The sequence below is a fragment of the Pithys albifrons genome, chromosome 10 (assembly GCF_047495875.1).
Source record: "Pithys albifrons albifrons isolate INPA30051 chromosome 10, PitAlb_v1, whole genome shotgun sequence".
NCBI classification, from domain to species: Eukaryota; Metazoa; Chordata; class Aves; order Passeriformes; family Thamnophilidae; genus Pithys; species Pithys albifrons.
Window position 1 is genome coordinate 27,808,563 of NC_092467.1, and position 16,130 is coordinate 27,824,692.

General features: G+C 44.0%; 1 protein-coding gene across 1 annotated transcript in view; it reads left to right on the plus strand.

Moving 5' to 3' along the window:
• The window catches only part of ZFYVE9 (zinc finger FYVE-type containing 9), a 57,127-nt gene that overhangs the window by 33,361 nt on the left and 7,636 nt on the right, over positions 1-16,130 (plus strand). The window contains exons 9-14 of the mRNA XM_071565659.1: positions 1,483-1,605; positions 2,516-2,671; positions 9,581-9,805; positions 12,167-12,249; positions 12,960-13,064; positions 15,694-15,844. Of these exons, the coding sequence (XP_071421760.1) occupies positions 1,483-1,605; positions 2,516-2,671; positions 9,581-9,805; positions 12,167-12,249; positions 12,960-13,064; positions 15,694-15,844 (843 nt within the window). The remainder of the gene's footprint in view (positions 1-1,482; positions 1,606-2,515; positions 2,672-9,580; positions 9,806-12,166; positions 12,250-12,959; positions 13,065-15,693; positions 15,845-16,130) is intronic.

Here is a 16,130-nt window from a genome sequence, read left to right on the forward strand (position 1 = left end):
TTGCAGGGAAATTCCTGTAAGAGGTAAAACACAAAGCAGAAGAAATTAACTTCAGTACAGAAATATGAGCTAATTTCTTCACTAATCGGACTGTGGGGAATGTTTCACACAGAGATAGATTTTAATTAGCCTTATGAATATTCATGCCTCCCTTCTCTGACGTGCTGCTGGGGCATCCCTGAGCACTGCATCCAACAACACTACTGCACATCTTGGCCCACAGTGAAGCTTTTACTCTTTGTGTCCCCTTCCAGACTATCCACATGGAGGAGGCTTCAGAAAATTAAAAGCTAACTCTTAAAAGATTAAAAAATGTGTATTTGTTTATCTGAAATTGCTTTCCAAGGTCTGATTCTTGACATCCTTTAATACATTCCTGGAGTTAACTTATTTTTTTCATCTCTGCTTTTTTTATTTCCTATTACATATCTTGCTGACAGTGCATTTCTAATGTTAAGCTGGATGTAACTTTTTATTGCAGGAGAGTGTCAAAACCAAAATGTGAGCAGCATTTAATTTCAATACAATCTGTTCCATCCTGTGTTAGCTGTTCATATGGATGCCTGATTGTTCAGTCTCCTCCACAAAAAAAGGAGTGAAACTACAATATGCTTTTCAGCTTTCATACAGATACCCTCACTGAAATTGTATTTTTTATGTTTAGTTGCTGTTGTTTCATATGCTGTCACATACTCAGTTTTCTTAGCAGTATTTTATGTCCTATATTCTAATTCTATTAAGAGTAGAAAAATAATTTTTCACATTGGAAAGCAAAATTAGCTTTCTTTCTAGATAATTTTACCTGGGAAGACAGTACATTTCTTTCAAAATCTGTGTAACTATTTTTTGTTAAAGTTTAATGCAGAGCAGATTACAATCACATAGATGAAAAAATACAATTTGCTAATCATCTGGGTCTAATCATAGAGGCACACTGCAGACATCTTTGGAGTTTCATATTGGGATCCATTTTACTCTGGGTTCAGACCTTCTGTGATTTATAAAAATGCTGTTTCAGTGTTCCCCTCTGTGTTGTCTTTGTTGTAGGTAATGCACAGCAAGAGCGACTCAGGTGACACAGGGACAGGCCATGTGTTGGTGTTTGTAGGACTGATGCCCGTCTGCTTTACTCTAAATAACAATTGTTAACTCCTTTGTCAGCTGACACCATGACACATTCCTCAATTTGATTTCAATTTTCTCCTCCAGTTGGTACTGAAAAATACTTAATTTGTGAAACAAGCTGTACTTTCCTAAAGGATGTACAGTGGTTATCAATAAATGCTATTAAAGTTTGACAATACCGGCCTAGGAAACAATCAATCAAACCAGCAATACTTAAATAAGTGTTTATTTAAAGGGTCAAAACAGTAAAAGCATCAAACAAATTTAAAAGCACCAGAATTGGGCTTATCTGATTTATAATGTGGAGTCTGTTCCAGGAAGGTAAAGATTTCATGGTGTTTGGGTTTTTTTTCACAGATTATGCTGTAGAAGAGAGACCTTCTCAGATCTCTGTCATGCAGCAGCTGGAGGATGGTGGCCCTGACCCTCTAGTATTTGTTTTAAATGCTAATTTGCTGTCCATGGTAAAAATAGTAAATTGTAAGTTTTCATTATTAAATACGTCTTGGTCTGTGAGAGGGGAAATGTTGTATATATTATTAGTAGGAACAGCAGTGTTTTTATTTGGTAGGATAGTCTCTGAAAAAATGCACAGATTGAGCCACATGAAGTTAAATTACAAAAGGCTCTTTTCTGGTGATTTAGGCATCAATGAAGATAACTTTGTGTAGAAAATATAAACTAGACTGGTAGAGCCCCCAGTTTCAGTTTTGGAGATCAATGTCTATTCTCCAGCTTGGTAGGGCAAGGTATTTTATCACTTAATAAATTAAGATGTTTACAAGCCTTTCAGCATCTTTTAGATAGCACTACAGTGTTTTACATATGTATAAAAATGTCATACATAACAGACAATAAAAGGTTTTATTGAAATAACATAATCCTCAGCAAATGAAGTGTGAAGCTTAGAGCGTGTGCCATCACTAATGCTCATGTGAGGCAGAACAGCACAGTGAGGTGTCATGAAAAGCCCTGCCATCAGCTGTCCCTGGTGGGAGGTGTCTCTGCTGGAAGCCGGTGTAGCTGTCAGGATCATGGCACGCACAGCCAACAGCCCGGCCTTTTCCCAGGCCCCTCCATTCACACCGAAATCCCGTCCTTTAGTTTGAATACAGCAATGCTAAGAGGCTGCTCTGTGGTGTTAATCCCAGGATCTGACTGGGAGCTGTAATGCTCTGGCTCTTCCTTAGCCGTGAGCTGGGAATTACTGAGCTGCTTTTGTTGAGATGTGCCTTGCACGGTATCAGATTTGGGGCATCACTTGTCTGTGTGACAGATGACACAGCAATACTCGCTGTAGAACTGACTCTTGCAAGAGCTGTCTCCCTGCAGTGACATTCAGGGCTGTTCTCTGGAATGCTGCTCCCTGATCCATGTTCCCTGTGTGCAGATGTGAACAGGAAGTGCTGGTGTTTCACCACCAAGGGCATGCACGCCGTGGGGCAGTCCGAGATCGTCATCCTCCTGCAGTGTTTGCCTGATGAGAAGTGTTTGCCTAAAGATATCTTCAACCACTTTGTGCAACTTTACCGGGATGCCTTAGCAGGTAGGAGTGCTCTCTGCTATAAATGGCTTGGATTTGATCACACTGGGTCACGTAACATTTCTGCCACAGCAAATGGCTGGCTAGTGTAAAAGAATATGAAAAGAGAGTAAGGATCGAAGCTGAGAGGGGAATGAGTTCTTAAGTTGGTTGGTTACAGTGTTACAGTCATCTCACCAAATGAAGGTAGTAATGAGGTGCTGGTAACCTGGGGAGCTGCTCCAAAGATCTTCCAGCCAGGAAGAAAATGATGAGAATTCTTGTGGATAGTATGTTCAATACCCCCAGACTAGGGAGTTCAGAAGTTTGGTTCTCCCAGGTGTGTGTGTCTGTGGCCACACTATGGAGAGAGGCATTATATTACAAAGTGCCTGAATCTGTGGGGCACTGCAGAAATTATCCCTGAATTTTGAATTTTTGTATCTCAATTGCAAGATTTTTATGTAAACCTTTGCATATTTTATATTTGCTATGTAAATAATTCAGGCTTCTACTTCTTGCTATTGTTGGACCTTAGAACTCAAAAATCATTGCATAAGGAAACAGAGAAATATTTGGTTCCACTGATTGGAAAACAAAGCTAGTTTTCCAGAGGTGGAATTGGGTCACATTAAGGTTATATGCTGAAAATACATTTACAAAGGGTTCTGCCTGTAATTTGCAATGCCTTTGGAGTGACTGAATTCAGTACTTTAATAAAATAATATAAAAGGTCTTTGTCTCCTAAAATGTCTTGGTGCAGCAAAGGTCAGCCTGTCAGAGGGGTTGCCAGGTTCAGGATGTGTGATTATCACGTGTCATAATGGATCCTGTGGTCACTGCAAACAGCTGCCTTTGCAAACCTCAATTCATTTGCAGTTCTTTATCTTCTAATTATGTTATTCAGAGAGAGATAGATATGAAAAATCACAAGCATGTGTATATAAAATATATATATATATATATATATGTATATTGCAGATATAAATCCAGCTGGGTGTGTATATTGCTATGAAGTTCTGCATAATTACACTACAGAAATACATAATTCATAACTCCTACATAATGTATTTGGAATTCTTTTTTTAGTACCATAGTGGTAGTAATTTGATATTCTACAATTCTACTGGTGCAAAGAGCTGCTTACTATTGTACAGTTCTTAATCAGAAACCAAATGTCGCTGTTCAAGAATTCCACTGCCTGTTTTCTTTTGGTAGGATTTGCTCTGTTGTACTTCAGACATGAAGTACAAGTAGGCACCTTCAGCTCCTGTGTAATACCTGCAGGGTTTGTAGATCATAGCACCTGGGTGAAATCCCACAGCAGTGAAATCCCACAGCACTTTGGGATGCTCTCTCAATATCCATCCTTTTTCCTTTCCAAGGCACGTGTTCTTTAAGAGGGAGGAGTATGTATCAGCATATTTGTTACTGGCTCTTTTAAACATTATCCAGGCAGAGGGGCAGGATGTGCTGCTGTTGGGGTTTCAGTTTGGTCTCTGCCATCCCCTGGACGTGTTTTGTGGATGGAGCTGTGCTTTCCAGCTGTTCATTTCATAGGTCCTGCACCTCTCCTGGGATGAGATGATGGACATTTGGAGCAAATGAGGATTCCCATCAGAACTAGAGACTATTTAAAACCCCTGCCTCACCTTTTCATTTTTCATTACATAACACAGTGGCTTAAATGTATTTTGTCATCAGGAAACAGAAATAAATTCTGTGGATGTTTTTTATTTATTTCCTTTAGTAAAAGTTTTCTTAAAAACAGTAATAAAATAAAAAGGCTGCACCGCCCTGAGCCTTCATTAGTTTTGTTATGGAAAGTCCTCAACATTAAGCCGTGGTCTGAGTTTAGGACTTTCTAACTTAGAACAATGGAGAGATTTTGATGGAAAAATGGCATTTTACACTACAGGCTGTGTGCATGTCAGTTATAAAAACTAAAGTTGTCAATTAAGGCAAGTATTAGTTGCTGTTCACTTTTCATCACTTTAGTTTCCTCTGGCCCCTCTGTCATCGAGCTCCCTGCTGCGTTGCTTTTCTTGTTTTGAAATTAGAAGCTAATGATTTCAGTTGTGGCTGCAGCAGTTGTGCTGTTGTGGTAGTAATCCCATGATTACCCCTGTCTGTTGGCTATAAGCCTGGCAGTGAATGGAAAAATGAGAACTTCTGTCCCTCTGAATGGCCACTTTGAGGCAGTTGGATGTGTTAATACAGTGCTGCCAGATCTGCCCTAGTGCATCAGCTCTGGTGGAATACAATAACTGCTACTGTTACTTCTGTAGTGAAAGGGGAAATCTGGCAACTGCTTGAAATGGCTCTGTGGTCACCCTGGGTTTGGGGATTCTGTGTGAGGGTGGATCTATCCCACATGCAGTTGGTGTATTTTTCACCCAGCCTGGTTTTAATTAAGTGCAGGGGTAGCTAATACAGAGTAGAGCTGTAGAAAAGCCCAAGAAGTAAATGTTGTGATCAGAGAACAGGTTAGCTGAGTGAGCAATACACCCCTGCTGCTGTTATGTGGGAAGGTGGATACAAAATCAAACATCATAGAAGGTGTGTGAGTTGGGAGGATGCCATGGGCCAGTCTGAGGAGGTTTTGGGTGCTGGCAGCTGCACTCACTGACAGTGAGTGAAGCATTATGGCCTTTGCCAATAGGAGGAAGTTCTTTCCAGTTTCCTTGCTGGTGTGTTTCAATAAAAAGGTGTTGAGCATGGTCAGAACTCTGAGTGTGGAGTTTCCTACGTTTTTTCTCAATGCTGGCAACTGCTGCAGGTGTCTTGTGCCATCAGGGTACATTCAGGGTCTTGGATATTCTGTGGCTCTTTGTGGCTCTTGGTGTGGTAGGAACTGGGATTGTGTTCCTTTTCCAAAGAAAATGTGTTCATTGCTCTTGTAGAAAATCCCATCTGACAGGATTGCTCACAGGCAAATATTGCTTTGGATCTCTTGCTGCAGAACTGGAAGCCTTGGGTTTTTGGGATGCTGGAATGGTGTTTGTACCTGGCAGAGCTTGGCTGTGCCTGGTGACAGTGGAATGAGGCTGGACAGATGCAGCTGAATTCCCCAAGCCACACAGAGATTCCTTCCCTGGGGCTGGATGCCAATACCACCTTTAGGACCAAAAAAGATAGGAAGCATCCATTAGGAATTTAACCTCACTGCACCTACCAGGCTTCACCACATACTGAGGGCAATAAACAAATGCAGGAATCTTTTTTTTGCCCTCTACCTTTCCTGGTACAGACTATTTTATTTGAGTTCAGAAGGGATTGCCAAACTGCTCTGCAAAGCACATTGTTCATCAGAGGAAGGATGAGTGAAGGATCCAAACCAGTGTGGATCACGACTGAAGAGAAATCACACCAGTGGAGAAAAGCATGTTCTTTTTAAAGGACTTGGTGGAGGTGCTTAAAATTTGAAGTCAAGGATAACACAGCATAACTGAGAAGAGAATCAGTGCTGACCTCCTGCAGAACTGCTTTAGATGCATTGTGCACACTTAGGGCACTTCCTAAATAAAGTCATTTGTCTGATGTCAGGTGCTGGAAAGGCACTTTTCTGCTCACTCTGAGATTAACTCTTTAGAAAGGAAGTTGTGATATTTTTTAAATTAAATTACATGCTTTTGAGAAGGATAGCTATTTTTGAAAGTTTTTTCTTACACCTACACTTTCTCTACAAGCTTCTGAAACACAGTTCTGTGCTTAAAATGTGTAATGGTGCAGTGGGTTGGGTTTGACAATGTAATAGCAGCTTCTCAGTGGGGCCTTGGCTTGGAACCACCTTCAGAGACATGGCAGGAGAGGCTGACAAACCCTGGTCAGTGCAGAAATGTTTGTGGGACAAGCCCAAAGAGGCTTTTTGACTTGGGTTTGCTGATTGAAAAGGTCACTAGAGAAGAGAAGTGTGTAGCAAAACACTTGATTCTTCCCATGCTGTCCACATCCAGGCTCTTGCATGCTTTTAGAAACTGCAGCACAACTACCCAATCCCAGTAATTTGTGCTCTCAGAGCAGTGGTAACCTCTTGGAGCCTGCACTGCGTGAGCTGCTTGTGTCAGAAGGAGTAATTTATAATGCTGTGGCTCATGGAAGGAAAGGGCTGAACAGCTGAGTTGCAGATTCCACTCCTAGGGGTTTTTTCATGTTTCCGTTAGCTGAAAAATTCTTATTAAGGCATCCCAGGCGTGTGAGCCTTGGAGCTCCATCTCCTGAAACGGAAAAAATAAGGAGTCACCCCCTTGTGCTGCAGCCCTTGGCACCAGTCTCAAGTGGAAATGTCTGACTGCCTTGTCATCCCAGTGGGCAGTACCACACGTCTCGGAGCCAAGCGGGATTGTACAGCTGCACCTTGCCTGGCCTCTTCCACACAGCAAACACACAGTAAAGGGTGCAGAATCCAGTGCAGGCTGGCAGTTCACATGCCTCATGCACTTCAAGGGTAGAAAGGATTATTCTGGTCATGTTGTTGGAACCAAGAACCTCGGCAAGGAATGTTACTATCAGGCCTGTAGCTTCTATTTGGGTAAGAACAGATGGGAAGGGGAAAAGGAAGTAGAAATGAAGAAGAGGCGATTAGTGAGGGTAGGTGGGAACTGCAAAAGCAAATGAGTGCCAGCAGCTATTTTAGATAAGTGCAAATCTTTCGTGAACACCGGTGGATGCACTGGGTTGCACTCACTAGCAGGATGCCTGAGCTGGTGCATTGGTGTGTTCACTGAGCAGGCAACAGTGTCACAGCACCCCTGATGGACCTGCATTTGTCATGGGCAGGATCAGTGATTCTCAGCAGCTGACAGCATTTGATGTGACTCTGTTGATTATGTTAGTTGGGCCAGTAGCTGCTTTTGCTCAGATAGGCTCAGCTGAGCATTGCAGAAGCTGCAGCCACTCGAGGAGTTCTGGAGTTTGATCTGCAGTGATACTGTCACTCTGGGGTGTGCATGTCTGTAAAATCACAACTTTGCAGGACAGTGACAGGCTCTGAGTGAGCTCAGAGCACCCCTATTCTGGGGTGCCTGGGCTGCCAAAGCCTGTCCCCTTCTAACAGAGAACTTGAGAACTTGGTTTGTGCAGCACTTTGTGGGTATAGGAAAAATACCCATTAAGGTGCCCTCAAATTTGAATAAGGAGGAAACCCCTGAGGGTGTTTGTTAGTTGGAGTATAAAAGGAGCCTTCTGTTTAGAGGCCTGTCAGTAGCTCTGTTTAAAGCTGGACAGCCCAAGGTCATGTGCAGGAATACTCAGTGGTGATTGTGCCAGGGTGGTCTGGAGGGGTGCAAAGCAGCATGGCCACATCTCCAGAGTGGGGGCTGCAAGAGTAGTTATTCTCATAGCTTGTGTTACTGAGAATGTCAAAGTTGCACTTCTGTGACTGATATTTTTACCTCTTTAAAACCTCATGTTTGTGTGTGTGTGTTTTGTGTGTAATAGGGAGAAACACTGCAGATAGTCTAGAGGTTGTGCACTTTGGAGACCTCCCATCACTGCCCTGAGTTCAGATACAGACTCTGTTCTGAGGTGGTGGGGAAAGAGCAGAAAGTCCTACTTAGCGGTCTGTCTGCAGGTGGGGAAGCCTGGGATTGCTTCAGGAGCCCAGGAGGTCTGCATGAGTACCTCAATCCGTGCCATTCCTCAGGAGAGGGGTGATCAAGCACACCACGCTCTCTGAAATTACTTGTGTTTTTCTTTGAGAGCAAATCAGCACTATTAATATTCACATCTTCCTATGGAGAATTGTCATCAGCTTTTCTGTACATTATTTGCATGCTGTTGTCATTTGATAAAAGGAATCACACCATGGTTCTTTGCTTCAATGTTAAATGCTGTGTTGGATGCTGTAATAACCTAATCAACATTCAGATTCAGTCAGCCATTCCAGTGTAAACATTTTTGGAAATTAAGAGCATCAAAGAGTAAAAATGTGAATAAAAATTAGTGGAGTTTCTCCCCTGTGTCTCTCTCAGTTGCGTTTTACATTAAGTATACTAATGAAATAAACACTCTTTTGTGTAATTCCTGAAATGACCCAGATCTTCAGTACTTGTCTGAGCAGACACCCCAGTGGTTTGCCTAAATGGAAGGACAACCAGTGGGCATTAATTGTTTGTCCAGGTGCACATTGCTCCTTAAATTGCAGCTGAATCCAAAAGTTTAGTTCAATCAACAGCAGCCTCTGTAGTGGAACCCCTTGAGTATGTGGAAGACACTGAAAACAGGCTTTCTGTGGGTGTTTTTATAGTGCCAGGGGGAAGCTGCAGCTCTCACTTCCTTGGCACTGAGCTATCCTGTGATCCCCTGTGAGGGTGGGCAGGCCCTGGCACAGGGTGCCCAGGGAAACTGACTGCCACATCCCTGGGAGTGTCCAAGGCCAGGCTGGATGGGGCTTGGAGCAAGCTGGGATAGTGGGAGGTGTCCCTGCCCGCTGGAGGGGATGGATCCAGATGGCCAACTCAGGCCATTCTGTCATTGTCTGAGTCTATGAAACAGGCAGATCACAGGAATGATTGAGGCTAATCCGTCACTGCTCCCCAGGAGAGGTGGGAGGTCTGTGTTGTCTGACCTGTCCTGGTAATGCTTGTCACATGGCTCAGCCTGTCGAGCAGAAATGAAGGTTTGTGTGCCTGTTCCTACAAAACTGACTGCCTATATGTGTATCACCAAAGATGGATCAGCCAGGGGTGCCATGGCCTTGGTGGCTCTGGTCTGCAGCAGTTACCTGCTAACAGGTCATGTACTTTTGCACAGGAGGTAACCTGAGACCCCGAGCACAGCAAGTCATTGTTTCAGGTGTGATTAATACACAAAATGCTTCAGGAAGCAAAGGGAGTTAAATACAGATTTTTTTTGTTTCCCTTCTGAGAAACTTCTGAGACTCTTGATATAGCTGTCAATCTAGTGAAGTAATGAACTTTTTTGTTTCCATAGGTAACATCGTTGGCAACCTGGGACACTCCTTTTTCAGCAAGAGCTTCCTTGGAAGCAAAGAACATGGAGGGTTCTTGTACGTTGCAGCTACGTATCAGTCACTGCAGGACCTGGTTCTCCCAACCCCACCGTACCTATTTGGCATCCTCATCCAGAAGTGGGAGACTCCCTGGGCTAAAGTGTTCCCCATCCGGCTGATGCTGAGGCTCGGAGCCGAGTACAGGCGTAAGTACCGGGCCCTGCCGGAGCTGCAGGATCCCTGCAGAGGATGTGGCTGGATTAGAGCACACCCCCCAGCCATAAATTGGTATCTGTCAGGGCCACTTGGGCTTCAACAGGCAGGTAAACACTGTGTCTGAACCCCACATTGCAACAGTGGGTGGCACAGCAGCACCGAGGGGTGATGGGACCCACTGCCTTCTGCCAAGCTGTGCTGGTGAGCAGGGGCTGTTGTGGAGGCAAACGTGGCTCTGAGCAGCTGTGTGTAGTTCACATAGTGAACCAGTCTGGTTTAGCTGGTGTAGTTAGCACAGGAGAGAGCCTTTGAGACCTTAAGCTCTTTCCCTGCTGAAGTGAAAGAGTGTTTGCTTTTAGGTTTTTAAAACCTTGTTCATTTTCCAGAGAATAAGAATATATGTGCAGGGGCAACTGGTGTGGCAGTTGGTTGCTAAATTTTGTTGCAACCAATATCACATAGGCTGGAGAGAGTATTTCACCTGAACAAAATCTTAGCATGAAATTAGCACAAAGTTAAGCTAAAATAATTTTCAGAAGACATTTGCCATTGCTGGAGCAAAGACATTATTGCAAGTTTGTCCACCATGGTGGGTCAAAAATTGGATGTCTTGCTCATCTGCAGTTTTAATTGGCATGTGTCATAAATCTGAATTACTGTGAAAATGGTCTGTTGTTCCTTTTCCCCAGAACTTTTTCAGCACATTTCAACAAAATCAGTTTAGAATATGCTTTGTAGGGATTTGTAATTTAAACTCATGAAGTTTTGGGAACAGTGTGATTTTTTCACCAAATACCTACATTGCTGGAGAGCAAAAAGAAAATTCTAAAATTTGCCTTCTGAGGATGAGGATTTTAGGTTCAACTTGTGCAAAGAAACATTGGTGGTGGAGGTGTGTAGGGTTTTTTGCATATCCATGAGGGGTTTTTTCAGTAGTTCGTTTACTCCCATCAGTATTTAAAAAAAACAAAATGCTCCCATTTTGGACATGACATTTGTGTTTTAACACAGAAAGAAATGTTTTGGCGTTGACAGACAGAAGTACCTGCTCTGATATATTGGCCAGCTGGGCTTTGCATGATTTGCATGGCTGTGGGTTGGATTTGGGCACATTCCCGTGTGCTGTGACAGCTGTGACTGCAGGTCACTTCCTCAGTCTCTTCCTCGGAGGTGCTGTGTTTGTGTCCTGGGTTTCCTGGGTTTCCTTCCATCCTCTCTGCTGGTGGAACTGTCAGGTTCCAGCCCTTTGTGCAGCACTGCTGGCTATGCAGCAGATCCCATCACTCAGGAGTCCCCCTGGGCTGCTGGCTGTGCAGAAAACATCTGCTGAGCATCCGCAGATCAGCCGTGCAGCTCAGGCTCGGGAATTCCATCATCTGGGATGTAGCTGGGCTGCTTTGCACAGCCACGGGAAATCCAGCCCTGGTCGGTGCCCCAGGGCCCTGTGCGCGAGTTGGTCACTGTGTGGGGGGTGTGGTGCTTTCAGGCACTGCATCAGCTGCAGAGGCTGGAGCTGATTTCCATCAGGAAATCCTCATGGTGTTACTCAAACCTGCTGAGCACTTCCTGACCACACTGGGGACTGTGAGGATGTGTGGCATTGGGGAAATCAGCTTGAGTGTTTGCCTGAGGACAGTGTAGGAACCTTCCTTCAAACATGTGTTTGGGAAACCTTGGCACTGTGTATCAGTGCATGAGTCATGTTCCAAGCATTGTGAGGGCTTCTGCTGCAGCGTAATGTCACGCAGCCAGATCCATGCACTGCCCTGGGAACTGCAGCACAGATGTTCTGCAGGTATGGCTGAGTCAGGCAAGGAATGCAGATATTTTGCATGGCTGACATACCATAAACATGCCTTACTTCTTTTGACATAGCCCTGTAGAGCTTGCCATGTTCTTATGACATAAAACAGGAAATTAAGTAGTCTGGATTACCACTTGGGTGTCACACCTGACAGCCACAGAACTGACAGGCTTATGATGCTGTAGTGCAGAGCAGCAGGATGGTTGTACAAAGAAGGAAAGAAGCCTTTTCTGAGAAGTAGCCTCAGAAAAGCATTTTGAAAGGTGATCTCTGCCATCAGGGTGCAGATCACCAGGCTCAGTCCTGCAGTGGGGACTTCGGAGCTTTCACATAATCAATCCTGTTTCTGGTGTGGTGGGCCAGGGGCCATGACACACGTGGAAAGTTCATTATAACCTCCAACCCTCCTGTCCTTTTGCATTGTAAACACTGATCCTTCCAGTCTCTTCTTTAGCTGCTGCTTCCCATGGGCTTGTATTCGAGTCTGGTTTGCAGAATCTCAGCTTGTAAATTCCAGTCTGACCTGTTGTGTTTTGTTTCATTCCAGTTTATCCATGCCCACTTTTTAGCGTCAGATTCCGTAAGCCTTTGTTTGGAGAGACTGGACACACGATCATGAACCTCCTTGCAGTAAGTGCTGTGTGGGGTTCAGTGGGAGGGGCTGCCGGGGGGCTGCTCTGCTGTGCACGTGCCAGCAGGTTTGGGGGACGCAAGGGGAGATGGAGGGGTGGGGGGGAATTTACTCTCTGTTCCTGACGGTGGGTGTGAGCTTTGAACAGCACAGTGAGTTGTAACAAGGTACCCAAATCAACTTCCAAACCTGGCCACGGGAGGATGTTTGGGTGTTGAAATAAGGGCATTATTTGCTCAGATTGCTGCCTCAGAAGTGCTGGGTCATCACAGTCACAGCTCTCTGATTACACAGTGCTCCAGCTGAAGGGAAGTTATTATCTCTTCCTACTTTGCAAATATTTTCAATATAGAAGATTCTCTTTGGTGCATGATTTAATCTCACTACTAGAAAAACTAATATCTCCATCCAGTAATGTAACAGAACACAGAGAGCAGGATGTCTTATGTACAGTGATGGTATTCAAGGCTAGAGAATATTAATTTTGATGTAAGAAAATGAGTGAAATGACTTACAGTCATGATGATGTTTTTCATCTGTGAACTGCAGTTACACAGGTTACAGGCTGTGGTGTTTCTGCCCCTCCCTGCCTTTCAGTCACTGATTACAATTATTTGAATGGGCTAACTAGTACATCAGGGTAGTTGTGAAACCTCCAGTGTTAATTATGATCATTGTGCCTAACTTAAAAACCTGTTTTAATTACCAGGACTTCAGAAATTACCAGTACACACTGCCTGTGGTCCAAGGTTTAGTGGTTGATATGGAAGTCAGAAAAACCAGCATCAAAATTCCTAGCAACAGATATAATGAGGTAATACTCATAATACATACATTTGTGTACAGTTTCTTTGTGGTTGGAGTACCTGGGATCTAAAGGAACTTTTATTTTATTCACTACCACGAGGGAAAACTGCCTCAAAAGCAAATTGTAAGTGCACCATTCACAAAGCCTTTGGAAGTGAGTGAGGGTGGCTGCACAGGAAGAACACAATTCCACTCAGTATTAATTAGACAAACTCTTTTTCTTCAGGTTTTTGAACTGTTTACATGTAAAATAATGTGTGATTGGAGCAAATAAATTGACAAACTTTACACTCAAGGTAAACTAGGAAATAAAAATGCATTAGCTTTTCTCATCTGTGTTGTGTCTTCCAACTCAAAGCATTTTGTAGTATTTGCTGGATTGCTGATTAGTTTATGTAAAATTTCCCTCAACATCTAAATTTTAGACTTGATTTGTGGTGTGAGAAAATCAGTCAGCATCTGGAGGAGTTGGTGCTGCTGAGGAAGCTGGGGAGGAGCATTTGAATAGTAATGAAAGAGGACAGTGGAGAAGGTGATTGATGTTGTGTTCTGCCTGAGGAGAAGGGGTAACTTGGTCCTCTGAAAGCAATCAGAGCAAACCTCCTGGGCAAATGGTATTTGCAAAAGTTCCTGTAAGATCAGAGCAGAGTGCAGCTTTATGTCAGGAGGGAATTCCCCCGCAAGAAACATTTGAGTAACATAAGTGAGACTAAGGAAATTCGCTGGGAAAAAAAAGGCATTCCTCTGTGAAGTTTGAAAAAGATGGAATTGATGAAGCCAGAAGATAAAGGGGCTGTTAAAAGGCGTTTTAATTTTTGATGCAGTTGTGAGAGAATGAAAGAGGTCAGTGTGAATTCAGCACTTGCTGCAGTTCAGTGCCAGCCCTGCCTGGCCTTGCAGGGTGTCTGATGACAGACAGGACTGAGCAGGGTTGGGAGGGAATTTGGTGTCAGGGAGCTTGGTAGCAAACCCCTGCCTTGTGCTTGAGTTCTCCTTCCAGAGTGAAGCAAGGATTCTACTTTTAAAATGGAGAAAGTGTTACTTATTTAACATTATTGCTTATGATCCAATTGAAAGGTTGAATTACTAGGAATTTTCCATCTGAGTTTAGTTTGAATCAAGATGAATTAAACACAAGACCTTTACTTTTTCTCATGTAAAGCAGTATTTAATTAGAAAAGACTGCCACTCAAATTATCTCCAAAGTGAAAAACTGATTTTAAATCTCATGCGTGGCTTGAATGTGGAGAATTCAGCCTATAATTAGCAACTTACAAAATATATAGTTTTTCTGTTAAATACATATTTTTTCTTCAGAATGATTTAAATTTTCTATAACTTACAGCAATCCCCAGTTGCCTGTTTAGTCCCTCAGCAAAGGTGACTGTCATTCCTTAATCATGGCACAGTCACCATGTCCAGTTGTTCCTTGTGCTGGAGGCACCTGCTGAGCTCCACAGAGATGGCTGTTCTGGAGCCAAAATCTTGTTTCTGGAGCATGACATGATAAACTGGATAATGAAATACACTGTTGTCTGATGCAAAATCTTAATTAAGTTTCCTCCCCAAACATTACACCTGTGCACATTTGTCAATAGTGGGCATCAGTTAAAGTTCCTGACACTATAATTAAGTTTTTATGTTGGACTGAGAGAGACAAATGTGTTGTGTGTAGCCTGAATGCTTATCAGCTGCAGGGAGGACAGGGTGGGAGTTTGAGTGCTGCTAAGAGATGTCAAATAATTCCACATTTTCCTTCTTGTCAGGGCTTTCACTGTGGGGGAATTTATGTGATTTAACTGGACTTATTTTCTTTTAAGCAAACATGTAATTTTTGGGTTTGAAACAAACTCCAGAGCTAGATGACTCCCTCAGTTTTCTTTTGGATCAAAAATCACATAGTGTGGGCCTCCATGAAGAGTGGAGAGAAGGAAAGGAACTGTATAATGTACAGCAGTGTTTGCTAAGGCATGTAACGAACGTAGTGTGTGTTAGAGGACAGGCAGCAACACTGAAGGGCAGAGGCATCACAAATGTTTCTGGGTGCTTTCTGGAGGCCTCCCTTGCAGAGAATTAACATTCTGGATGCCTGTGATTCAGATCTTTTGGAAAAGTGTTCCAACTGGGAACATTGATCCCAGTCTCACCAGCTGATGCAGGTGAAGCACAGAGACACTGAAGCTTTGGTGTCTGGTCGTGGCAGAGCAGGATGAAATGGCCCCAGCTGGAGTGCCCGTGTGGCATTTATGGTTTCTGTCCTCAGCAAGTGCAGTTGTGTAAACAAGCTGGGTATTTCTTCCCAGGGGTTTTCTAAATTTATTTGCCTGGGTATTTTAAAAAATGGATAGAGATAAAAATAGAGATAAAAATAGATAGGGATAACAACTTTAGCACCTTACATAGCTCAGCTGTCCCTTATACCATTTAAGTGCACAAAAGGTGGCACTTCAAAGAACCCAGGCAGCAAAAGGCTTGAGCCTTGTTCTTAAAAGCAGTTTGTGGTTCTGAGTGCTAAAGCCTGAGGTGGAACAGGAGCACTGCTGGGAGGCTGCTCTGTCTGATCCAACAGAACCCCCTGCTGATGGCAGTGCTGGGTGTGCTGGGTGGCGATGCTGACCCTCCCTCTGTGTTGGCAGATGATGAAGGCCATGAACAAGTCCAACGAGCACGTGCTGGCGGGCGGCGCGTGCTTCAACGAGAAGGCCGACTCGCACCTCGTGTGTGTGCAGAATGACGACGGCAACTACCAGACCCAGGCCATCAGCATCCACAACCAGTCCAGGAAGGGTGAGGGGGCTCTGGGCGTCGGGCACAGCTGGGTGTGGCTGCCCCTCACTGAGGTTCTGTCAGGGAAAACCATTCTGAGCCCTGGTGTTGCTGGCTGGGCAGCTTTGGGAGCTGCATGTGCAACGTCAGGAGTGGGAACACGTTGCTCCATCTGCCCTGCACCCCTTGGTGCTTTACTGCCCTTGCAGAACCCAGGAGCTCAGGTGTCAGGGGCACACATCACACTTCTGCAGGTCAGTGGTGCTGTTCTGACTGCCTGAGAGGTGTCTCAGCAACTCCAGAGATG